At 36.3% G+C, this 24,077-nt stretch overlaps 13 protein-coding genes across 13 annotated transcripts; 9 read left to right on the plus strand and 4 right to left on the minus strand. All coding sequences in view use genetic code 12, as the record gives it.

Annotated features, from left to right (window-relative positions):
* Positions 1-73: 73 nt before the first annotated feature.
* On the plus strand, positions 74-712 carry CORT_0E03300 (Erd2 protein; the record flags this gene model as incomplete). The annotated part of the gene is made up of 1 exon (XM_003870000.1): positions 74-712. One exon carries the CDS (start codon positions 74-76, stop codon positions 710-712), a length of 639 nt encoding a protein of 212 aa, XP_003870049.1.
* Positions 713-768: 56 nt separating this feature from the next.
* On the minus strand, positions 769-1,629 carry CORT_0E03310 (Pre7 protein; the record flags this gene model as incomplete). Its single annotated transcript, XM_003870001.1, has 1 exon — positions 769-1,629. The coding sequence occupies one exon, from the start codon at positions 1,627-1,629 to the stop codon at positions 769-771; it is 861 nt and encodes a 286-aa protein (XP_003870050.1).
* Positions 1,630-1,769: 140 nt separating this feature from the next.
* On the minus strand, positions 1,770-2,081 carry CORT_0E03320 (Tim13 protein; the record flags this gene model as incomplete). The annotated part of the gene is made up of 1 exon (XM_003870002.1): positions 1,770-2,081. The coding sequence occupies one exon, from the start codon at positions 2,079-2,081 to the stop codon at positions 1,770-1,772; it is 312 nt and encodes a 103-aa protein (XP_003870051.1).
* A 408-nt stretch (positions 2,082-2,489) lies between these two features.
* CORT_0E03330 (hypothetical protein) lies at positions 2,490-4,166 on the plus strand (the record flags this gene model as incomplete). The annotated part of the gene is made up of 1 exon (XM_003870003.1): positions 2,490-4,166. The coding sequence occupies one exon, from the start codon at positions 2,490-2,492 to the stop codon at positions 4,164-4,166; it is 1,677 nt and encodes a 558-aa protein (XP_003870052.1).
* A 281-nt stretch (positions 4,167-4,447) lies between these two features.
* CORT_0E03340 (hypothetical protein) lies at positions 4,448-6,625 on the plus strand (the record flags this gene model as incomplete). Its single annotated transcript, XM_003870004.1, has 2 exons — positions 4,448-6,378; positions 6,445-6,625. 2 exons carry the CDS (start codon positions 4,448-4,450, stop codon positions 6,623-6,625), a joined length of 2,112 nt encoding a protein of 703 aa, XP_003870053.1.
* A 282-nt stretch (positions 6,626-6,907) lies between these two features.
* CORT_0E03350 (Mkt1 protein) lies at positions 6,908-9,304 on the plus strand (the record flags this gene model as incomplete). Its single annotated transcript, XM_003870005.1, has 1 exon — positions 6,908-9,304. The coding sequence occupies one exon, from the start codon at positions 6,908-6,910 to the stop codon at positions 9,302-9,304; it is 2,397 nt and encodes a 798-aa protein (XP_003870054.1).
* A 148-nt stretch (positions 9,305-9,452) lies between these two features.
* On the plus strand, positions 9,453-10,382 carry CORT_0E03360 (hypothetical protein; the record flags this gene model as incomplete). The annotated part of the gene is made up of 1 exon (XM_003870006.1): positions 9,453-10,382. One exon carries the CDS (start codon positions 9,453-9,455, stop codon positions 10,380-10,382), a length of 930 nt encoding a protein of 309 aa, XP_003870055.1.
* A 68-nt stretch (positions 10,383-10,450) lies between these two features.
* On the minus strand, positions 10,451-14,179 carry CORT_0E03370 (Msn5 protein; the record flags this gene model as incomplete). Its single annotated transcript, XM_003870007.1, has 1 exon — positions 10,451-14,179. One exon carries the CDS (start codon positions 14,177-14,179, stop codon positions 10,451-10,453), a length of 3,729 nt encoding a protein of 1,242 aa, XP_003870056.1.
* Positions 14,180-15,335: 1,156 nt separating this feature from the next.
* On the plus strand, positions 15,336-15,809 carry CORT_0E03380 (hypothetical protein; the record flags this gene model as incomplete). The annotated part of the gene is made up of 1 exon (XM_003870008.1): positions 15,336-15,809. One exon carries the CDS (start codon positions 15,336-15,338, stop codon positions 15,807-15,809), a length of 474 nt encoding a protein of 157 aa, XP_003870057.1.
* A 783-nt stretch (positions 15,810-16,592) lies between these two features.
* CORT_0E03390 (Vtc4 polyphosphate synthetase) lies at positions 16,593-18,767 on the plus strand (the record flags this gene model as incomplete). Its single annotated transcript, XM_003870009.1, has 1 exon — positions 16,593-18,767. One exon carries the CDS (start codon positions 16,593-16,595, stop codon positions 18,765-18,767), a length of 2,175 nt encoding a protein of 724 aa, XP_003870058.1.
* Positions 18,768-19,169: 402 nt separating this feature from the next.
* CORT_0E03400 (hypothetical protein) lies at positions 19,170-20,522 on the plus strand (the record flags this gene model as incomplete). The annotated part of the gene is made up of 1 exon (XM_003870010.1): positions 19,170-20,522. The coding sequence occupies one exon, from the start codon at positions 19,170-19,172 to the stop codon at positions 20,520-20,522; it is 1,353 nt and encodes a 450-aa protein (XP_003870059.1).
* A 15-nt stretch (positions 20,523-20,537) lies between these two features.
* On the minus strand, positions 20,538-21,446 carry CORT_0E03410 (Htd2 protein; the record flags this gene model as incomplete). The annotated part of the gene is made up of 1 exon (XM_003870011.1): positions 20,538-21,446. The coding sequence occupies one exon, from the start codon at positions 21,444-21,446 to the stop codon at positions 20,538-20,540; it is 909 nt and encodes a 302-aa protein (XP_003870060.1).
* A 104-nt stretch (positions 21,447-21,550) lies between these two features.
* CORT_0E03420 (Rpf1 nucleolar protein) lies at positions 21,551-22,441 on the plus strand (the record flags this gene model as incomplete). The annotated part of the gene is made up of 1 exon (XM_003870012.1): positions 21,551-22,441. One exon carries the CDS (start codon positions 21,551-21,553, stop codon positions 22,439-22,441), a length of 891 nt encoding a protein of 296 aa, XP_003870061.1.
* Between the last annotated feature and the right edge of the window lie 1,636 nt (positions 22,442-24,077).

Consider the following 24,077-nt stretch of genomic DNA (forward strand, 5'->3'; position numbering starts at 1 on the left):
CACCCACCACATAATCTTAATCAACAACTAATCAGACTGATCCGTATTTGTTCATCATAAGTACTTAACCAGCATGAACATTTTTAGATTCTTTGGTGATCTTTCACATCTAGCAAGTCGATTCATACTATTATACGCAATTGAATCAAATAGATCAATTAATGGTCTTTCTTTAAAAACACAAGCATTATACGTTATTGTTTTTGTTACTAGGTACCTTGATTTATTCACCAAATACTATTCCCTTTATAACACATTGTTGAAAATTGTCTTCATTGCCAGTTCGATATACACTGTGTACGTTATGGTTTACAAGTATCAGAAAACTATTCAAAACCATGTTGATACATTTCCTGTTCGGTATTTAATTGGTGGTGCTGCCGTTGCCAGTTTGATTTTCACTCACAAGTATACTTTTGGTGAAGTTGTTTGGAGTTTTAGTTTATGGTTGGAAGCAGTATCAATTTTACCCCAATTGTTTATATTGCAAAGAACTGGAGAAGCAGAAAATATCACTACTCATTATATTTTTGCGTTGGGTATTTATCGAGCCTTATATATACCAAATTGGATTTATAGATATTTTGCTGAAGGTCATTTCGATTATGTTTCTGTGCTTGCTGGAATTTTACAAACGGCTGTTTATTCGGACTTTTTCTACATTTACTATACCAAAGTGATGAAGGGGAAGAAGTTTGAATTGCCTGTATAGGTGTTTACTTGAAATGTGTATATATATATCAACTACACACACACACACACTTCTTTTTAATCTCTCTTTAATGGGTAATATTCAGTTCTAACTCCATCTTTCGTTACAATCAAAATTTCTAATCCATCACCAACATAAATATGTCTTTCACCGGCCGAATTAAATGCATCTCGTACTAATTGTATAACTTCTTCCAATGACAAATATTTCAACGGTTTCTTTTCCTTTCCATCAGTTCCTGGCACAAATTGATTTTTGAAATTGACTTGGTTATCTAAAAATGGCATAATCAAACTGGCAGCGGCACCTCCTGCTCTGCATTGTTCTCTTTCATAACTTCCAACCGGATCGTATGAATATACAGCACCTTTGCCTTCCTCATCCAATCCGGCAATTAATGTACTCACATAGTAAGGAAAGAACCTCTTTCCATACAAAAGATGTTGAATGTATCTAGCAGCACTACTTATTTCCAATTTTCTATTCCCATTGTCAAATTTATACCAAGTAAATGATTGTTTAAATTTGTCGATCAAAGCCACTCCATCAGCAGCAAACCCATTGGCTGTCATTAATATATTATCCCCAACATTGTGAATCTTAGGTTCATACCTAGATTGTATCGAATACCCTTCAACTTGTCTAGTATCACCTGCAAGAACAGCGAAATCTTCACCGGCAATTCCCAATACTGTTCCTCCATTGTCTGAGTATGGGTTGAATCTGTGTTCAATGGGTACAGAATGGATCTCAGATGAGTATTCAGATGCAACTGTAGTTTGTGTCGACATGTGTGTTTTTCTTTGTTGAGTAGACTCAGAGGATGCAATGTGACGATAGAAGCTGGGATATATATTAGAGGTCAAGTTTTGACTGCTCGCCACTGCAACTCTCAAACAAAAATACTGCGCTACCATTCTAAATTATTCGAATGCCAAATACTGCAATGTCGCAAGACACTACATAACATCAGTACACCATTGCTGTATTATACACTATGTACAACTTGTTCATTGAAGAAAAGAAAAAACGTTCTCTTTGCCCCCACCATCGCTCATCATGATTGATTCTGTATTCTAGCGATGTACGCCCTCGAAATGGTGTTCCAAGATCTCATATACTTCTCTCTACATTGAGCAATACAAGTCTCCTGTACACTATCAAACAGAGCATGAGGAGTATCCACACATTTGTCAAAACAGTTTTCCGTTATCGTCCTCACCAACTCAGTAGCATTAGCAACAGCCAATTCCTGACTAATTTGATTCTGTATATCTTGTTTGATCTTTTGACTATCAGATGCAATAACAGGCTGAGCAGCAGAGGCCTTAGCAGGGGCCAGTGATGGTGCAGAACTCCAGAAAGGCATAGTTGTAGGAAGAATACGAGGAATGTGATTGTGTAAGTGACAAATGCAATGATTCCCAATAACTATGTATCGGAATCAATCTTGAAAAAAAAATGAGAATTCTCTTGAATTTTGAATCTCCTTTAGTGCGTTGTGCGTGTGTTGTGTTACAAGAATAGAAATGTTTTTGTTTTCTTACATCCGAGGTAAATAGTCACGTGGTGCAACTGATTGAATTTCTTTGTCTTATCTCTATTTTTTGTATGCTTCTATAATTAAACAACAACAAACTGATACTTGAAATTTGGCAAAAGTGAGAATAATCAAAAGATACAATCGGCATAATCTTATATAATAATAGGTTTCAATTTTATCCGACGCATTCTTTTAACGTTTGTTATTTAATAGTCTTGGTTTATGCTTTAAACAATGTCATCTGAAGCTGCTACTCCTGCTATGTCTGTAACAACCGAAGATCGTGAAGGTGGGAAGTCTACTCATTTATTTGTTTTAATTCATGGCTTATGGGGCAGTCCAAATCACATGCGCACTATTGAACGGTATATAAAAGAATCTTTACCCACCACAACAGATGATGAGATAGCTACTCTTAAGCCTGCAAGTTTTAGATTTTGGAAAACCTACGATGGTTTAGATCTTAATTCAAGGAAAATTATCACTGAGATTTTCTATGAAATTGAATCTTTACGCGAGAAGAATGGTTTAACGGTTACAAAGATTAGTTTTATTGGGTATTCATTGGGTGGGTTATTATCACGTTATGTGATTGGGCTTTTGGATGAGCTAGGCTTTTTTGACCAAGTGCAGCCAGTGTTTTTTTCTACTTTTGCTACCCCCCATGTGGGCGTTGAGTTTTTTCGTGACAATATTTTTGATAATATTGCCAATATAGTTGGTCCTTATTTATTTGGAAAATCGGGTGGGCAGCTTTTTCTAGCCGATAAAGAGAGGGTTTTGGTCAAAATGGCTGATCATAAAGGGAAGTTTTATCAAGGTTTGGCTAAATTTCGAACACATACATTGTTGGCAAATGTTCGAAATGATAGAACAGTGGCATTTTTCACATCTTTTATAACACCGTATTCTCCGTTTGATGAATTTGATTTAGTGAAAATAAAGTATTTGAAAAGTCTTCCAGAAACAAAGATAGCAGGTAAACTTGTGAGGCCTAAAATTGTTGATTTGGCAAGATCACATAAATTAGCCCATGATGATTCCAAATTATTTCCTGGTAATTTACAAGAAGAAACGCCATTTGTTAGAAAGAACAAATACGCGCGTATTTTAGTCGTAGTGGGTTTAGTCATGTTGATTGTGCCGTTGTGGATTCCATTCATATTGACGACTAGTACTATGGTATCAGTTTACAGTTTTGTCAAAGTCAGGATCCATAGACTTCCCAATGTTAAAGAGCATTGGTCAAGGGTAATCAACTATGTGTACAAAGATAAACCCATGGATCCTCAGGATGCGGAAGCAAGTCAAAAACAACGTGAAAAGCGTAAACAGCTAGCTCAACATGAGAGTTTCAAAGGTGATACTTCACATATCACTGAGAATGCAATGGAAGGAATGCTTTATGCAGAGGAACATTTTTTACATAGAAGCAAGAGTTCAGGGTCGGTGATTCCAGAAGGTGATGGAAGCAATGAAGATTCAGAAGGTGAGAGTTACAGCAATAAGACTGGTACAAAAGACACTCAGAAGGATTCCAATTTTCAGCAAATTTATCTTGATAGTAGATCTTCAACAAAGCTAGTTGAAATTGACTTCAAGGCCAATGACGAAGTCATGCAAACTAAATCTCCTCTTCTTCAAGACTACTCCAAAATCACCTTGTTCAACAAGGAATCGGAATTGAAATTAGACGAAGCGAAAAGATTCATAATGGATTCATTAAACGAGTTGAATTGGATTAAAATCCCTGTTTTCCTTGATGTTTGGAATGCTCATGATGGGATTGTTAGTCGTAGAGGTCCTAAAACTAACCCCAAAGGAGCTGCTACCATTGGTGTTTGGGTTTCCATATTGAGAAATTATTTAAAAGAAGAAGGGAAAGATAGAGGGTCGCAAAAAATAAATTAATGTGTTTGCATTTTTTGTAATAGAAGTTACAGTTAAAATAAATATTTACTCTTTGCAAAACCCAATGGATAGGTTTTCATATTGATGATATCTGTGGGTAAAAAGTTCGTCCTCGGGGTTTGTGCGAGAATTTCAGCCGACGAAAAAGTAATGCAAAAAAGTAGCAATCTAATTAGCAACAAAAAGTAGCTTTAAATATCACTTTAGTTTCCACATACACTGCCAACACACTCTATTTAGACTAATTGCAATTGAACCATATATGATACGAACAGTATAGTATGATTGTTGATTTACTAAAACATCAAGCAGGGCGCACTCCTTTCAAATCAATACTAAGACAGATCCCCATAAAGCGACAATTTCATCAAACGGTTCGTTCTCCATCGACAAAATATGGAACTAAGGTATTTATCGGATTAGCCACTGGTGTGTCTGTTCTATCACTAGGTTGCAAGTCGCAAGTTTACAATGATGTACATGCTTTGGATACGTCAATACATGAATTAACGCCGATAAGTACTGCCGATACTTATGAAACTGGTCTATATCAAGCATCTCAAAAGGAAGAGTACGACCAGTATGACGCATACAGGAAAAGCAAGACTCAGCATTCATCGATATTTGTGAGGTCGTTATATAGAACAGCGTTTTTCCTACAGGATTATCTTATTGATCCCATTGTTACATTTTCTCGATTCATTGAATTATCCTGTTTATTCTTACCGGTGTTATTATTCAGTCCCATATGTTGGTTTGGAAGAAAGCACCGTAATGCAGATGGTGTCATGGTCCGAACTGGTGCAACGCTTTGGTATCGTTACCTCCGTTGGTCAGCAGAACAAGCTGGTGCATCATTTATTAAATTGGGACAATGGGCCGCTAGCAGAACCGATATTTTTCCTCAGGAAATGTGTGATGAATTAGCTACATTACATAGTCACGCAAAAGCTCATAGTTTTGCCCAAACCAAAAAGATTCTTGAAAAGAGTTTTGGTGGATTGCCATTTGATCAGATCTTTGATGAATTTGATGAGAAACCTGTTGGTGTGGGTGCTATTGCCCAGGTTTATATTGCCAAGCTTTCAAAGACGGCATTGAATCAAGCGTCGAAGCAAGAAGCCGAAATTCAACGAAAACTCAAGCATCAAGATAAGGAACATGAACCGCAATTTTTTGAGAATTTGATTGTTACTGAAAACCTAGATTCGAATGAACGCGTTGCGATCAAGGTTTTGCATCCTCAAGTTGAGATTAACATCAACCGAGATTTGAAAATTATGAAGTTTTTCGCTGATTTTATTAATATCATACCTACTATGGAATGGTTATCTTTACCTGATGAAGTGGAGCAATTTTCCATCTTAATGAGATTGCAACTAGACTTGAGAATTGAAGCATTAAACTTGGCCAAGTTTAGAGAAAACTTCAAGAGTAGATTGGATATACATTTCCCAAAACCTTATTTAAGTTTCACTACAAGGGATGTGTTGGTGGAAGAGTACATCTACGCCATTCCTTTGAGCAAGATGTTATCATTGACTAATAACTTCGGTAAAAATTTGTCAAAAGAAATTAGTGATAAAGGTTTGGATGCGTTTTTAAAGATGTTGATTTTGGATAATTTTGTCCATGCAGATTTACATCCAGGAAATATGATGGTTAGATTTTACAAGAATGAACATTTCAAACATGAAAAGGAGTACAAGATTGTCAAGACTTCAAATGAACAGGAAACAAACAATATCACGGAAGAGTTGCTAAAATTGGGAAATAACCAACCGGCATGGTGTGAAAAATTAGCCCAGCTTTACGAACATGGGTATCATGCTGAAATTTGTTTCCTAGATGTTGGATTAGTTACCGAATTGAATCATACCGATAGAGTCAATTTCATTGACTTGTTTAAGGCTCTCTCCGAATTCGATGGTTACAAGGCTGGTGAATTGATGATTGAAAGATCAAGGACACCAGAAACAGCAATCAACAAGGAGATTTTTGCATTGAAAGTGGAGAAATTGGTGGATCGAATGAAACTGCGTACATTCACACTTGGTACAGTTAGTATTGGTGATTTACTTGATCAAGTGTTGAGTATGGTTCGTAACCATCATGTTCGTATGGAAGGTGATTTCGTTTCCGTGGTGGTGGCAATTTTATTATTGGAAGGAATTGGAAGACAATTGGATCCAAAATTGGATCTTTTCCAAAGGTTCGTATACGCTTTATTGTTTGGGTTTCCTACTGAAGAACTATTTTACTAACTTTATTACTCTAGTTCATTACCTGTGTTGAGAAAACTTGGAGTGCTGAAGGAGGGAAGAGAAATATTGAGAGATGAAAATAGTTTGAGTATGATGAAGATTTGGTTGGCTTTGGAAGTTAGGCAGTTCATCAATGCTTCCATCCAAGACATACACAGTTTGGTTAAGGCCGATATGTTAAGTCCAAATATGTAGTTGGTATAGAGAATAAATAGATTGTAGAATTGACATTGGAGAGGGAGGGGGTGACATCGAGTGGGTTCAAAAGATTATCTGAATGGTAGCTCTGTCGTCAAGAAATTTTTCTGATTTTCCAAAACTGTGTTGACAACATCTGACAATACGAACAACACCAGTTCGCAGACTGAACACAACCAACTCTCCAAAAGCTCATTACTAAAGTAAGAATACTCCTTTTGTTGCTTCTTTCCGCCAATATACAACAAGCATAACTAGCCACTCACTCGATTACACACAATGCCAATTAAATCACTCGAGTCGTATCTCTTTGAACGGAAATTAGCATACACCAGCTCACTTGATATATTATCCAATGCAGTGATCGGTATTGATACTGAATACTACCTTAGTCGTATCTACACCTACAAAAAAGAGCAATTTTTAGCAGCAATTGGAGGAATACCCAGTTCATTAAAAGATTATATTCAAACTGATTTACAAGTTTTCCAAGAGTTCAACATAAAGCCATTATTTGTCATTCCTGGGTTACCTATTCAATCACAAGTTGTCAATTATAGGCTGAATGAATTGTCACCGCAAGAACAACATTTGGATTTTACTTGGAATAAAATAAATGCAGTTACTCATACGCAATATCATTATGAAAATTTTCGATCATATGCTGAAAATTTACCTTTGGAACCACTGATTAATGATTTGATCAAGATATTCATTGAATTGGGAATTGATTACTTGGTCACTCCTTATAATGCTTCGTTTCAATTATCATATTTATACCATGAAAATCTTGTTGATGCATTGTATGGATCAACCGATTTGTTACTCACCAAGATTGACAAGTTTATCCTAGCAATGGAATTTCCAACAAGAGAGTTTAGATTTGTTGACAAGTTCAAAGTATTGCAAGAGTTAGGGTTGAATGAGCGTCAATTTCAAGATTTAAGTTTAATGGTTGGATGTACAATTCAACCTATAACGTTTCCAATTTTCCCACCAACTCCTAAACCAGTCCCCAACTATCCACAATACAACAATTTTAAAATAGGGTTGGATATTGTTTATCAGTATATGCAATTTAGTGGTAACAATTTGAACTTGTATGGATATGTGTTGAGTCTCAATGATCCAAAATTGGCTGAATTGTACATGAAGGGACAAACGGCAATTAAGTATGTGCCTGTTATCAATAAAGAAGGATATACTGAATTGTACAATGTTGAAATGGGTAAATTCAATTACGAAAGAGATGTTGATTTTAACATTGAAGATGATGTTGCAGCAACACCAACGTCATCCGCAGGAACTCCAACTGGGGGCAACAACAAACCAAACAGTGGCCCAACTACAAAGACTGTTGCTAAAGTACCGGTAAACCTACATGATATAATATCACAAAGGTTACCACCAGAGTTGTACTTTTATCAATCGATTGGATTATTGCCTATTAAATTATTAAATTCAGTTACTGGTGGTCAATACGATGTTCGTCCACCATTGGAATTGGGAAATAATGACAACTACAAGAAATTGATCACATCAAAATTTTATCTCAACAATCTTGATCAACAATACAATTTGATAACTCAGTTGTTAGCAAGATATTATCAAGTTAAAAAAATTAAAGTCAAATTTTGGTTTAGAAATGAGATTGAGTTGAATAGTAGAATGATGCCAACTGTTAGCAAGCGTATTGGGCATTTGTTTGTCAATAGACAGCTTGAGACTTTTGATTTGAGGACATTTTTTGCGCAATCATTAACGGGTGAATACAATAAAGAAAAAGAGCTTACTCACAGGGGTGATATAGTATCAACTGTGGTATTGAGAACCTTGTTCTTGTATGGTATTGTTGATGAAAAAAATCAATTGACTTCTATTGGTAAAATACTTGAAAAATTTACTCGTGAAAATCCACAACTCAAGCAAGATGAAGTGGAATATCTCGTGTTGATCTTGTTACTTTTGAAATCACAAACACTAAAATTTAATGAAGTCACGAAGGAGTTCCCTAGTGTCGCAAACCAATACAAAGTAGTGAATTCGACTTATGAATTAAACGCTGGTGAAATCACCGCAATTAACCTCATTTCAAAAATCATGTCATTGAAGAAATTCAATTCTTCACCAATCAATTACCAAGGCCCCGTTTCAAGAAACTTATTAAACTTTAGATCATTTGTCGAATTTATCAATTCAGCTTTACTTCATACAATTGAATGCGTCTTGACTGATTTAGTAGTAAGGCAAGTGCAAAACAATATAAAACTGACATATGAAAACAAAGACGAGTGGTTGAAGTTGATTAATCAATTGCCATTTTTCAAGAATGTTAATAATACGTTGATGGGAGTCATGGCTGAAATCTACTTTGAAGTAGCATTGAAACATCAGAAAACAGCGGGCACTTCCCCATCCGAAGCAGCTACATTTGCAACTAACTATATTACAGACCATATTTTCCAAGTTCAGAATCCATCTTACAATATCAATGTTTATGGAGTTAATTCTGCCACTACGGATCAAATCAAATCTGATTTGAAAGATGCTGTAACTTGGTGGAAAACGTTTGTCAGTTTTAGTAAAGTCATCAATGAGGTTGACAAATCATTATGTGATGATTTATTGTTCAAAGATATCAACAATGCTGATGCTTTTGTTAGTCAATTTTCTTAAGTAGATGTAAAAGTACAAAAGTTTGATAAATTATAAGTTGTCTTTTTTCTTTTCCAAAGCCGGAAAATTTCAAGAAATCATGTGAACCAACACCAACCACTATCGAATATTCTTATTTCCAACTGAAACTCCACCCTATAAAAACTTAATGAAACAGCTAATAAGAAAGTATACTACATCTACTCCTCAATCCATTACTTTTGAAAAACCACGAATCACAGGGGCAGGTCCATTTGCAGCACGTCCTCGTTTCCACGCAATAGGTCACCCATCAAACGTTCTTTCGATATCACTCCCACAATCATCAAGCATCTACATCTCCCAAAGCTCAACCTTAGCAGCAAACGTTGAACTAAGCACCATTCAATCAAATGCGAAATCATTATATGGGGTCGTTTATCAACAATTGAAGTCTACTGAATCGTCCAATTTACTCGTTCATGGGCAGAGTCATTATCGTGTCTTGGATGCTGCTCTGCAGTGGACCGTGTTTGATAGTCAGCGTATAATAGGCTGGACTGGATCGGATGTGGAGTTTAAAGGATTGGCTTTGCAAACAAGTCATAATTCAGTTGAACTTTCGGGAAAGGGACATATTGTACTTGATGGAACTTCGGAAATATTGAACTTGCAAGTGGAAGCAAACGATGAAGTATTGATTAACCCGAATGCATTGATTGCAGTCAACACAACCGCAAGAGCCAACCTCAAACCGGAAGTGTTGAACCCTGGGACTTATGAACTACATAAATTAGAACTTCCTCATTTCGATTGGCCATATTGGATAACGAACCCAATCAAACAAATACGAGCCACTGCCGATCAACTCTTGCATCAATTGAATCCACGTCAAATTCTAGATCCCATCGCGCCATATTGGACGCCAGTACAAAGACAATTTAGTAAATTGTGGCATTGGATCTATATCAAAATCAATGGTCGTTTGATTCGAAGAAACCCCATATATTTCAAAATTACGGGACCGGCTAACATCTTGATTGATAATCAACAAATGTTGACAAATAACAAAATGTTTACTAGTAAGGAGATTACCAAGCTATTCAAACAACAAAATTAACCCTATGATGTATTCGATTTTTACATTAATACATAAAGACATATATATTCTAAAACTTTCTTTTTAATTTAGTCTTCTCCAAATAAATTACCCAATGCTCCATTCTCAGTATATGGATCATTCATAACATCAACTTCATCAGCACCAATTTTTTTCCGCTTAGCAACTTGATCCAATTCTTTTTTCCTCTTGGTCATATCTTCTTCTTCATATGAACCATTATCTTTAGAAATTTTGATCAATTCAAGTAGAGCACTGCGTTGATGTCTTAAGGATTTTGAACTGACTAATAAATTTTCGAAATTGGAAATATGATGTGGTTTAATGTTTGGTAATCTTTGCATCAAGACTCTAGCGGCATAATCATTCTTGGAACGTAATTGACAATACAATGTAGTGAGAACTAATGCAGCTTCGCTATGCGTCTCGACGAAATAATCATCCATTAATACATGCAACAATGATTTTATAAGGTTTTCACAAAGGAATTTATCAACTTCATCGTCTTTGGATGTGATGTCACTAATGATGTTTCTAATAACCAAGATGGTATTGAATGAACATTTGGTATCTTTAAAGGCAATAATATGACAACAAATTGTCAAGAAAGGAGCTAAGGCTTGCTTGTTTTCAATCACCAACTTCCGACTAGCAAATTGACTATCTGTAAGCGTCTTTGAATTGTATTGTCCCACAATATCCATCAACATTCTCACCACAGTAGCAGTCAATTGTCTCAACATATGTTCTTCCATCATTTCCTCCGACAAAGTCTCATCATCTTCATTGCCTTGTAATTGTAATCCATCACTATACACTTTCTCCCATTTACCCACAAGTAAAGCATCAATATCACCCAATGCCTTGGGTAACAATTCACTCATAAACACTTCAACAAATTTCACGGGACAAAATTTGATAACCACTCGAAGACAGCTGTTTATCATGTGTTTCCAAGAATGTAATGTTATTCCAATAGTATCACCAGCAACTGCTTTCCAAATCATACCAGCAATATTTGGTATTTCATATAGTGTATCTTCCAATTGAGCTAATGAGCCAACAGTTAAAAATGCGTATTCTCGAGTATATCTGATCAAATGACCAACTGAATCAGCAAAATCTCTCAAAGTTAAAGCAGCTTTCACATTTTCCTCTATAAAAGTTTCCTTCGATTGGATGGAGACTCCTTGTTGCCAGAATCTTTCAGTACAACTATACTTGACAAAGCTTTGAACCTCAGCTGGTAGATCCACCCAGTTAGCTGGATCATGATAAGCTTGGATTTGAGTCAATAGTTGTAGTATATGCGGTACAATTGGTTGAACACGTGGTTTCCATAATTTGAGCAAGTTTAAGTATTCCGGCAGGTCATGACTCAATTTTTCAATACTATATTGAATAAAGATTCTCGTTGCTCGGATTGGGAAAATTGAACTCCAATGATCTTTCAACTTCTGCTTCAACGCTTTACCTTCGTCATCCATCTTGGCTTCCAATAAATTAGTTGATGCTGTGATGCCCCTTTTTTGAAAATATGATGCAATTTCAACAATTCCAATCCGCTCCATAAACCAATGTAAATCCATCAAGCCTTTTTCGGTTTCTGGTGCTGACCATGCAGCTAAATCAGGATCAACGATTTTAGCAAAAAGGTCATTCTTATCATCAATTGATGATCTTGATGCAATAACTAACAAGAAGGATTTGAAAGCGACATTCTCATGAGCACTAACTTTATCTGAAGATAAGATATTAGCGACAACACTCTCCAAGTCATTAAATATATTCTTCAACGCTTCCGGCATAATGTACGCTAGTCTATTCAATTCGGTGCCACAACTTGCCCGTAAATCACGAATCAATTCTTTATCTTCATCGGTAATATTAGGAGGGTAAGGAAATGTAGCAGTAGTGAGAATCTTTTCGAGAATTTGAAACATCAACGGACTATCGACCCCTTTCAACAATGGGGCAAACTGCACTAAAGTTTGCACTTGTTTTCTGATAATCAATGGCGACGCCAAATTCATAGCTAGTAACCGCTCTCCTAACTGTATCACAAGCTTGTTCAAACGATCATCAATTGCCGTGAAATCTTCTCCATTGTACCATATTCTCCATCGAGAAATACCTCTAATACTATTTTCTATAATGTTGAATTGTGATGATCCATAGTTGAATGCTTTGGACTTTTCACCCAAGTTGTAATCATTGATACATTGACTACCCAAATCTGAGCTGAAAAAATCCTGTAACCTATTTTCAAGCCAAACAAGTCCTTCCTCGGGTTTTTTACAAACGGTTATCCTTATGATGTCCTCATTAAACTTGCGGTAGTTTTGTAGGAAGCTTGTAGCATCTGGAGTTGAATCAAAATCAATGTCAAAAAATTTTTTAGAAACGTGTTCATCATCCCAAAGGAAATTTATCGTTCTATTTGCGGCAATATCTAATAACAGCATCATTATGTCCACTATTTGACGCTTGGCACTAAGTTCATCAAATCTTAAAATAGTCACCCACATTTGCAATGATAGCCCACTAATGATGAGACTAGGATGGTCAGTGGTTTTCAATACTAGTCTAAGATATCCATCAACATCACTCTTTTCCCAATTTACCTTGTGTTTAGATGAGATGTTAAGGTACTCACTTAACGATACAATCATTTCCACTGTCTTCTTTAACAATGCATAAACTTGCTCATCAATGTCATCAGGATCCAATTGCAATGACTGATAAAACTCATCCAACTTGTTGATACCTTCCGCGGTGAATATAGATCCAATAAAGAATTCAAACTCTTCATCTTGGGCATATGTTCTCGTGAAAATGATATGTAAACAATCAACTGCCAATGTTTTTATCTTAACATCGGGTATGGCCAATAAGTTGATCAATGTATTCAATGTGTTTTCTTCTCGTAATACTCTTGGATGGATCCAGTGTAAGCATGTTTTAAAAGTGGATAAAATTTTGGTGACATACTTTTGATACACTTCGTTTTGGTATTCATTATTTGCAACAACTTCAAGTAAGAATCTTGACCAGGTGACAAACCATCCATCAGTTGAGGATTTACATATAGTGAATTTTGTGTTGTTTTCATAAATTGTTTCGAGCACTTTGTCTGGTGTTGTTATTAGTACTGATAATTGGTTTAGTATGACACTATTTTTCGATGCAACTGCGTCATCGAGTAGATAAATATCTTCAAAGAGGGTTCTTATGACAGTCAATGACAATTCACGACAGGTGATATTACTATTCCAAAGGGTCCACAAGTTTGAATCCATCGATACCCATCCATCTTCCGCTTCTTGTGGTGTCACTGCCAGTTTATCATTAGTTTCCTCTTTTCCATTATCACTTGACTCACCTTCTATGTTATGTTCCCTGGATCTTATCAAATAGCTTCCCCATATTCTTTTTGCCAAAGCAACCCAAAGAAAGGCAATTTTCTCTTTTATGTAATGAGGATCGTCATCAAGTATCTTGTTTGCCAACTCAATGACCCAATTCTTCAATGCTGATATTTTGGTTGAGTCAAATGTGTGAAATTTATATCTAATCGATCCTTGTAACAATGTAAGTCCAAAGTATCTGACTATATAATTTGATCCATTGTTTTCAGGAAGTGCCAATTGATATCCCCAAAATGGCGATTCGTCGTTGGATTTGATTGTTTCAAGAAATGATTGTGCTTGTCTCCTTTCATCATTTGTTGACTTTGGATTATACACAACTTCAAGTGCAGATATGATTTGCTGGACACCATTAGTATCCATGGTCATTAGGATGAATGTAGTTTTATTTCAGTGGTCGTACGTTGTTGAGCACCTTATATCAGTAAAGGCGGGACCAAATATGTCTTTCAAAATTAGCGCAATCTAATCTACCCTCTGGCTGAGTTTATCAGTTTGTAACAATAATTGTATCGGGTAGTGCCTAGTGGTTGATTTGAACAGTCGATGATCGAAGGTTAGTTTTCCTTTATACAATGGCAAAACTAGTGTTGTATAGTCTTTATCAAGAATAGTATCTCTGTGTCTGTGTGTCTGTGTTGTGTTTTTTTTTTCGTTTACGTTAGAGAGCAGTGGAAGAAAATTAAATCACGCAAAATTTAAATTTTTCTTCCTCAGTCGTCGTGTGTACACATTGTGATGGGGGGCAGAGAGAACGACTAGACTCGCCCTCGCTTGGTACGAACCCTTAAAAATTCTAAGTCGACCCTCGAAGGGGAAACCTTTATTAGTACGCACTAAATCCGATTAAATTTTTTTTCATCTAAGACTGACTAGGTCGTAAATCATGAGAAGCCAAAGAAGCCGTCATTGATAGGCCGACAACTTGACAAGAAGGGTCCTCTATCAAATTGAAATGATGATGTTGCAACAACTCAATATACTGGTGTATATTATTAGTGAGCCATCAGTTAATGAGCGATATAAGGATAGATCCCTTTTCGTTTAGCAGATATCCCATTTAATTCTTCTTTCAATAAAAGTAATTCGGAATGCTTTCATAATCCCTTTATTGGGGTATCGTCCGTGTGGTGTAATCTTTCATATATTTTCAAAATGATTGATGAAAATAAATACTTGTTATTGTAAACGAAAGGTTTGTCAAAGATTTCATGCTATTTTTTCAAATTACATTCAGTTGTCGTCAGATTGCCACCACAAGTATATGAATATTATATTATAGTTACAGTTGATTCTCTGAAGCACTCATTATTATTGTTGTATCAGAAGGTGCTAACGTACAAGTTAAAAGTGATTCATTTATATCTAACTCCGACGTAAATCTCTTTTCGGTAAGACCGAATTTCTTGTTATCAAACAGAACAAAAAACGTACACAAAAGATTTACTCATCCGAAGGGGTTCCAATAAAACACACTCCGAAGAGAGAACCAACTCTAAACACATACTACTTGTTTCAATATCCCATGCCGTCAATACAGACAAACATAATTATACAAGCACCACCAGAGTTAGTTAGACAAAAGTTTTTTGACTATCGGTCGTATCCTCGTTGGAATCCATTTATGGTGAGTTTTCAAAAATATACAAACACTTCTGATCCACAATTGAATGAAGGAGATGAATTACAAATTGATTTAAAATTGAAAGGAATGAATCATACTAGTACAATGTATCCAACAATTCTTACAAAGACAGAACTGAGTTTAGCTTGGAAAGGTGTTTTGGTTTCCGATTGGATCTTTTATGGTATACATAGTTTTACAATTGAGCCATTAGATGGAGGTACCCGTACATTATTTGTTCAGCTGGAGCGATTTGGCGGCTTGTTGGTGTACATTCTACAATTGTTTGGAGTATTTAGAAAGACTAAAGAATCGTTTATTGAGTTTAATGAAGCGTTGAAAGATGAAGCTGAGAAGTTGGCCCATCAATGTTAGTTAATCAGTTAGTTAATCAGCTAGTCAATTAGTTAGTTAGTTAATACGTTTGCAGTTTGGCTTATGAAGCACTTCTGAGACAATCAAGTATTGTAAGCGTGAATAGTGTTTGTTGTGCGGCTTTCAGAATGGCACGTGCACCAACTGCCGTCTCCCTCCTTCTCTTTTTCTAAATATAAAAATGTAACAATGACACAAAAATATAAAATACGACACACACGCACACGCACATATTCAATTACAGATTAATATTTGAAAATTAAAAAATTAAATTGACACCCACGTGCCCTCCTCTTCCACATCTGTATTGCTACTTTTATTATGCTGTACCACGGAAACTTTACTATGCCAAATTCTATCAAGCACAGGTAAGTTTCTGAGACCAACTTAGAGGCTAGCCGAGCGTATGTAATACATAGTATCCACTCTTTTGGTTAATTTTAATTGGTCTACTGGTATTTTCTTAATTACACAATTATCTTTACTTTACTTTTACTCGAGTCAAAGCATATTCATTAATATAATTTAGTTGTGTATTAGTGTGGTAGCGCGATGTATATTAAACAATAAAACTTAATAAATGTATCTACCAATAAATGTGCAGTAAATAATAATATAATCATCATCCATTCCCAATTCCATCAATAAAATTGTTCACTTGACTTTTCAGAGTAGGTTCACGTTACAGCATCAATATATCGTTCGTCTTTTTAAAGCTTCAAACACTTTTCCTTCCCCCCCCATCCCCTACACACACACATAAGACATTCACGCTGATTTAGGATGAAGTTTGGTGAACATTTGAGAAAAGCATTGATTAAAAACTACTCCTTCTACTACATTTCCTATGATGATTTGAAGCACCAGTTGAAAAAAGGTTTGAAGGATAATGACTACCATTGGAATAATGAATTAGAAGAAGATTTCCTCAACCAATTGGAAACAGAGTTGGATAAGGTGTATTCGTTCACCAAGGTTAAAAACACCGAAGTAAACAGAAGAATTAAAGAATCGGAAAAATACGTTCATGAAGTAGTTTCTACCTTGCATCGTTATCAAAACAATGACCCATTGGTTACTTCACCGCCGCAAGAACAAGATTTTGAAGATTTGGAAGAAGAATTGTCAGATATCATTGCGGATGTGCATGATTTAGCCAAATTTTCTCGTTTGAACTATACTGGGTTTCAAAAGATTATCAAAAAACATGACAAAACAACCGGATTTCATTTGAAACCAGTTTTCCAAGCCAGATTAAACTCAAAACCGTTTTATAAAGACAATTATGATAATTTGATTGTCAAATTGTCAAAGTTGTACGATTTGGTTAGAACTAGAGGCAATCCTATAAAAGGTGATTCAGCAGCTGGTGGTTCACAACAAAATTTTGTTCGTCAAACTACAAAGTATTGGGTCCATCCTGATAATATTACTGAATTGAAATTAATCATTTTAAAACATTTACCAGTATTGGTTTTTAATGCTGATAAAGAGTTTGAACCAGAAGATTCAGCGATTACGTCCATTTATTTTGATAATGAAGATATGGACTTGTATTATGGAAGATTAAGAAAAGATGAAGGTGCTGAAGCCATTAGATTAAGGTGGTATGGTGGTATGAAATCAGATCAAATTTTCGTTGAAAGAAAGACTCACAGAGAAGATTGGACTGGTGAGAAATCGGTCAAAGCTAGATTTGCATTGAAGGAAAAGAAGGTTAATGCTTATTTATCAGGTGAATTAAAAGCAAGTGAAATTTTTGACAAGATGAGAAAAGAAGGTAAAAAGAGTCCCCAAGAAATTGACAATTTAGAAAGGTTGGCCAAGGAAGTTCAATATCGTGTTTTAAAAGACAAGATGCGTCCAGTGATGAGATCTTTCTATAATAGAACTGCATTCCAATTACCTGGAGATGCTAGAGTCAGAATTTCTTTGGATACTGAATTAACAATGGTTAGAGAAGACGATTTTGATGGATATGATCGTACGCATGGAAATTGGAGAAGAATGGATATTGGTGTTGATTATCCATTCCCGCAATTACCAGAAAAGGATGTTTGTAGATTCCAATATGCCGTTTTGGAAGTCAAATTGCAAACACAAATGGGACAAGAACCACCTGCATGGGTTAGAGATTTAGTCAATTCTCATTTAGTTGAAGCTGTTCCTAAATTTTCCAAATTTATTCATGGTGGGGCAACTTTGTTGACCGAAATGGTTGATCTTTTACCCTTTTGGTATACTCAAATGGATGTTGATATTAGAAAACCAAAAATTGTCCAAGAATATGGTATTCAACGTCACCAAACGCAACCACATCAACAAAGATTGGGGTCCAGTACCAGTGGTAATGACTTGGATGAGGAGGAGTTGACTGGATCTTCATACACTGGAGTACACTTTTCAAATGATATTAACCCATTGGAAGAAGATTTGGATGAGCAAACGCCGCTTTTATTGCCAAATAACTACAGCTCACGTCATACCAACTCGCCAGTCAAGAACTTCCTTTATCATATTTATGGAAAATTCTTGCACTATTTCAATGATGATCGTACATTTACTGTTAAACCAGGTACAAATTACGATTTGAATGCCACCTTCAAAGACAAATTACCTGCCGGAAAGACAATTTGTGTTCCAGTAAGAATTGAACCCAAGGTGTACTTTGCCAACGAACGTACATTTCTTAGTTGGATTAGTATTGGTATGTTGATGGGATTCACCGCCACTGCATTGTTAAATTATGGAACCAATAGTGCATTAACTGCCAGTATTGGATTCTTCATCACTGCTTTGTTCACTTTGGGATACGCCACATATAGATATATTTGGCGTGTTTTAATGATTAGGGAAAAGAAACCGGTGCAATACGGTGACAAGTTTGGTCCTAATATGATTTGTTTGTTTTTGTTTTTGGCAACCTTTGTCTCATTTGTGTTTAAATTCACCGAGTAAGGGTGGCCACTTCTGTATACTATGATTAATAAAACGGTTGTATAATAAAGTTGTTAGCTCATTTGTAAGCCAATAGGATTTATCGGTTCTTTCGCGATTGTGTCGGTTTTTCGGCATAAACATTATTATTTGACTTTGTTTTGCCGTATTTGAATATTCTATTTCTCCTGGATCGCAAATAGTACCCAATTAGGATTGGAATCCTCTATATCCTGCATATAAGCCAAAACCATCGGACCGGATCCCGTTTTCGTCAACAAAAAGTAAAGTTTACATCCATGCAGCAGTACATTACAATGCTTCCTCGCAAAATCAGATAAAATTGATGAAATAGATAAAAATTTTCGTTACTTCATAAAGCATATAAATAACCACCTAAGATCCACGTAGATTTGATAAGCCATGACTGAGCAAGGAGAAACACCAGAAATGACGATTATTAGCTCGACTATTAAGAGCGCTGTTCAAACAGCAAAGTCGTACTCGAAATTGTCAACACCAATGACAAATTTACCTCAACGGAGCCATATACCAATACCCTTGAGGACCAATATCTTAATTGTTGGAGGTGCATATGCTGGAATAGCTGCATTACGGGCCTTGCAAGTGAACTTGACATCACGTATCCCTAAAGATGGCAACAAGATTAGTATAACTTTGGTGGAACCCAAAGATGGGTTATTGAACATTTTGGGTATTTCACGATCCATAGTTAGTCCACAATTTGCTCAAACGCAATATGTTTCATTTAATAAATTGGACCACATAAGATTTAATAGTATCATATCTGACGATGATAGTGAGGAACATTATGACCCATCGTGGTTTAGCAAAGACGACGAACAGTTGCAATTGAATTTTATTCATGGTCGTATAACGTCCTTGGATTTACTGTCAGCTGAGTATACATTGAACAACTCAACTACCACAACAGGTAAAATTGATTTTGATTATGTAATCATGGCAAGCGGAAGAGATCGCAATTGGCCCACTACTCCACTAGCAAATACCCAGCAGCAATTCCTAGACGAAGTTGGTCGAGCTAAGGAGCAAATTGAAAATGCAAATATCATATCGATTATCGGAGCTGGCGCAGTAGGCACTGAGATAGCTGGAGATATCAAGACCGCATACCCCGACAAAACAGTCAATTTAATTCATCCCCATGAGCATTTCCCACCCGAACCGTTGAGTTTAGAATTTAAAACAATGGTTCAAGATTCAATTGAGAGGGCCGGTGTCAACATTTATCTCAACACTAGGATTGAAAAAGTATTGGACAATAACAATTTACTCACCACCACGCAAAAGATTATTGAATCGGAATTGAATTTCCATTGTTGTTCCAAACACAACAACACATCATTCTTACCACAACAACTTCAAAACCACATAATCAATGGACAAGTAAACACTAATGACTACCTACAACTAACAACCCCCCAAAACCAACACTCTCAAGAGAACTTCTTTGTTATCGGCGATTTGGTCAATTTCCCCATTATAAAATCTGCTGGATGGGCCATGTATATGGGTCGTCAAGTAGCCAACAACATTACAAGTTTAATATTTGACGGAGTATTGGTTGAAACTATGCCAGATTTATCGAAAATGCCATATGGAATGGTTATAGTTGGTGGTAATGAAGAGATTATTAGTGAGTTGCTGGGTGATGTGCAGTTGAATCATGAGGGGTATAAGAAAGAGTATCTTGATTATTGTATTGGTAAAGTAAGAGCTACATTGGATGTATAGACTAATAAAATACGACTAAGGTGTATTCTCTTTGCATTTTAAGGTTCCTCGTAAAAAGATTGTCTTATGCACGGTGTTGAACAATGTTAGCTCAAATTCATTTGAACCGTTGGGAGTAATCAGTATTCCGGCTTCTTCATTTACGAAAAACGGTTCAAGTGTTCTATACTTGAACTGGTGGGCAATTAAACGAGGATGTTGTAAACTGAAATAGTACAATATCAATGTCACTTGTAACGGACCATGCACAAGCAAAGTAGGCAAGTTCTCGATTGAATGGGCGTATTTTGGATCAAAGTGAATGCGGTGTAGATTGTATGTAAGCATACTGTACTTCAATAAATCAATTGGTGATAGCTTGAATGTGATTGAAGGTTCGTGATCAGTCAATTTAGGAGTCTTATTGTTTGGAGAATACATTTGATTCGTATATAGTAATGTCCTATTTTCAACCAATAGCAACTCATCATCTGATGTGTACCTGCGTTCAATGTCAACAAACACATCCTCATTGAAAGGCTTCACTGTCTTCACCTGTTCCGTGCAGCCCAAACCACTGTTTATTCCTGGTGGTTGAATAAATTGGATGGTTCCTCTTGCCCATAATCTTCTCAAATACAATTGATGATTATCAATCACTGGTGCTTGGTAGTTATCGTATCCATCACTACCCAATTGTTGATTCATTTGACAATTGAAGATGAAATGATATCCTTTAAACCAGTTCTCTTGTGGAGTTATCAAATGATTCTGCGGGGTGATTTTAAAAATTCCATGAAGTAAATTGGTCAACTTAATTATGGGTCCAATGGAGTAAGAGTCTTTGATAGAGAAGGTCCTTGGCTTGATGGAATTCGCCCATTTCGTTATACACTCCTTTGTAATCATAGTAACTGAAGTGTGGCATGTCCGGAGTTTGAACATTGTTCCTACGCTACCATCGCCCTCTTAAGGAATTTTTGTGGTTGGTGATATTTTTCTCCATCTCATCTCATCAATATCAACTGCCTCGAGAGCACCCCCTTATCATGAGCAGCACCAGTGAAGCTCTAAAGCGGATAAAGAACAAACAAAGAAGACAACAGGTCTATGCAGATATCAAGAGACAAAAAGTCAAAGATCGTCATAAATTACGAGCAGAAAGAGCTGATGAAGAACGCAATAATCCTGAATTACGAGAACAAAGAATAGCTGAAAACATCCCAGCCACTATCGACTCCAAAAGAGTCTACGATGAGACTCTTTCTGCCAAAATTGAAGGCGATGAAGATGAGTTTAGTGAGTATTTTACAAATTTAGCCAAAGATCCCCAAATCCTCCTCACGACAAACATTGGTGCCAAAAAACCAGCTTATGAATTTGCTGACATGTTGATGGATTTCCTCCCCAATACCACTTTTGTCAAACGTAAGAAGGAGTTTAATATTCAAGACATGGCTAAATTCTGCTCTAATAGGGAATACACATTATTGGCAATTATCAATGAAGATAAGAAAAAAGTCACTGGATTAACCCTTGTTAATTTACCGGAAGGTCCCACTTTCTACTTTTCCATAAGTTCGATAGTTGATGGCAAGAGAATAAAAGGTCACGGTGTGGCTACCGATCACATACCAGAATTAGTCCTCAACAACTTCAACACTCGATTAGGTAAAACTGTTGGTCGTTTATTCCAATCAATCTTTCCTCATAAACCTGAACTACAAGGAAGACAAGTTCTAACATTGCATAATCAACGTGATTATATATTTTTAAGAAGACATCGATATGTTTTCAGAAATGAAGAAAAAGTTGGACTACAGGAATTAGGACCTCAGTTTACATTGAAATTGAGAAGGATGCAAAAGGGTGTTAAGGGTGATGTTGTTTGGGAGTTTAGACCTGATATGGAAAGAGATAAGAGAAAGTTTTATTTATAGAGTATTGCAAATGGATGATAAGTCGTAGTGTTGACATGCTTTAGATTGAACAATGTAGCTTTGGCAAGGTCTTTAACTTTATTCGATGACTGCTCAATAATATGCAAGCTTCAGTATCTGTATTAAAGTTGGTGGCCAACAATTCAACGGTGAGTCTGAACCGAGATACACAGCACTAAATACTAATCCGAGTGACTTGAAGCAATATTCAATCATCATAATCTACAATATACTTACCAGGAAGATATCTCAAACGGCCCCATTCCTACGAATTAGCATCCTCGAGATTTGCGAGCTTCGTAAATGTCACTAGCTCATCTATGCTGTAGCCTTTCTAATCACCATTTTGGCGATTTGAAAAAAGTTGTTTCTCGTATAGCCATCAAAATATGTATGATCACCATCATTAAATTCTATTTCACATACAAGCTTCTCAATCCTAAATTCATTCTGAATCCACGCAGGATTCTCAACCCCCCCCCCAAAAAAGTGGTTTTCTTTTGACTTTTTCAAAATCAAGCACTTCTTGCGGATTATATGGCTCTAGACCAACTACTTCCCATGCATCCAATATATTTTCTTTATTGAACATTTTGATTCCTCGACAGCGAAAATTACTGTTGCTTTCATCTTGTTGTCTCTACTCGAATCGTTTTGAGATCTGAAAAATCGTCATCAAATTCTTCTGTTGGCAAAGAAAATATCATTCGTTGAAATGTGTTACAAATGTTATCGCCATATGCGAGGAACGGGATGCAGTGAATGTTATTTTCCCAGTATGCCGCTGGAAAGTCACCATTGTATAAGTCCGAATGTTCTAGCAAAATAACCAGCACCTTGTCCTTTCCAGCACTCGTCTCTTCTAGAGACATTTTCCAACCACACCCTGGAGGAAAGGCGATACTCTGATCATTGGGCCAATGATGCCATTTTCTTTCCCTTCATCACCTTGTCGTGGAAATTGCACCAAATCAATGCAAAACATTCTTTCCGGTTTTACGTTATGAGTAGTTTCTCTCCTGTGAAACGCGTTTAACCAGTCTTCTGATTCGTCGTAAAATCGAGTCCTAATACATTATCCCGTTATAACGACTTTGTTCAGTCCTAATAACTCCGTATTTCTTTTCAAAAACAAGTCAGCCCATGCTTTACCAGCTTTGTGTTTTTTTCTGTAGCTTTTTCAGTAATATTCCAAGCTCTTGGCCAATATTCCCCAAAACTTTTCGGTTGAGAATGAACCCTTGTCTTGCTCCACGAACTAAGTGGCAGTATATTCTGTATTCTTTTCCCCACTGTGAAGACCCTAAGCCGTACCAAAATATCGAAGCCATCTCCAATACGTATTTTCAAGGCATCAAAATCAAGACTGTTTATATCTCCGCTAAAGGCTCAAAGAAAATTGGTTTGTTGAGCTTTCTTTAGAGCCTTTGTGGCTCTGTCTCTTGCATCGACTGACACTCTTGCTACTACCTTGGACCTCGGCTCCACATTTTCTAGGTGTGCTAAGTAAATCCAGTGATAAATTGTACTATAGGTGTGGAGGATCTCTTTAGTATCATTCCAAGGTTTAACTGTGTATCGTTTCTGTGTCAGTTAATTTGGTCGCAAACCTCTCTCTACACTTTACTTGGGGTTT

The sequence above is a fragment of the Candida orthopsilosis genome (assembly GCF_000315875.1).
Source record: "Candida orthopsilosis Co 90-125, chromosome 5 draft sequence".
Lineage (NCBI taxonomy): Eukaryota > Fungi > Ascomycota > Pichiomycetes > Serinales > Debaryomycetaceae > Lodderomyces > Lodderomyces orthopsilosis.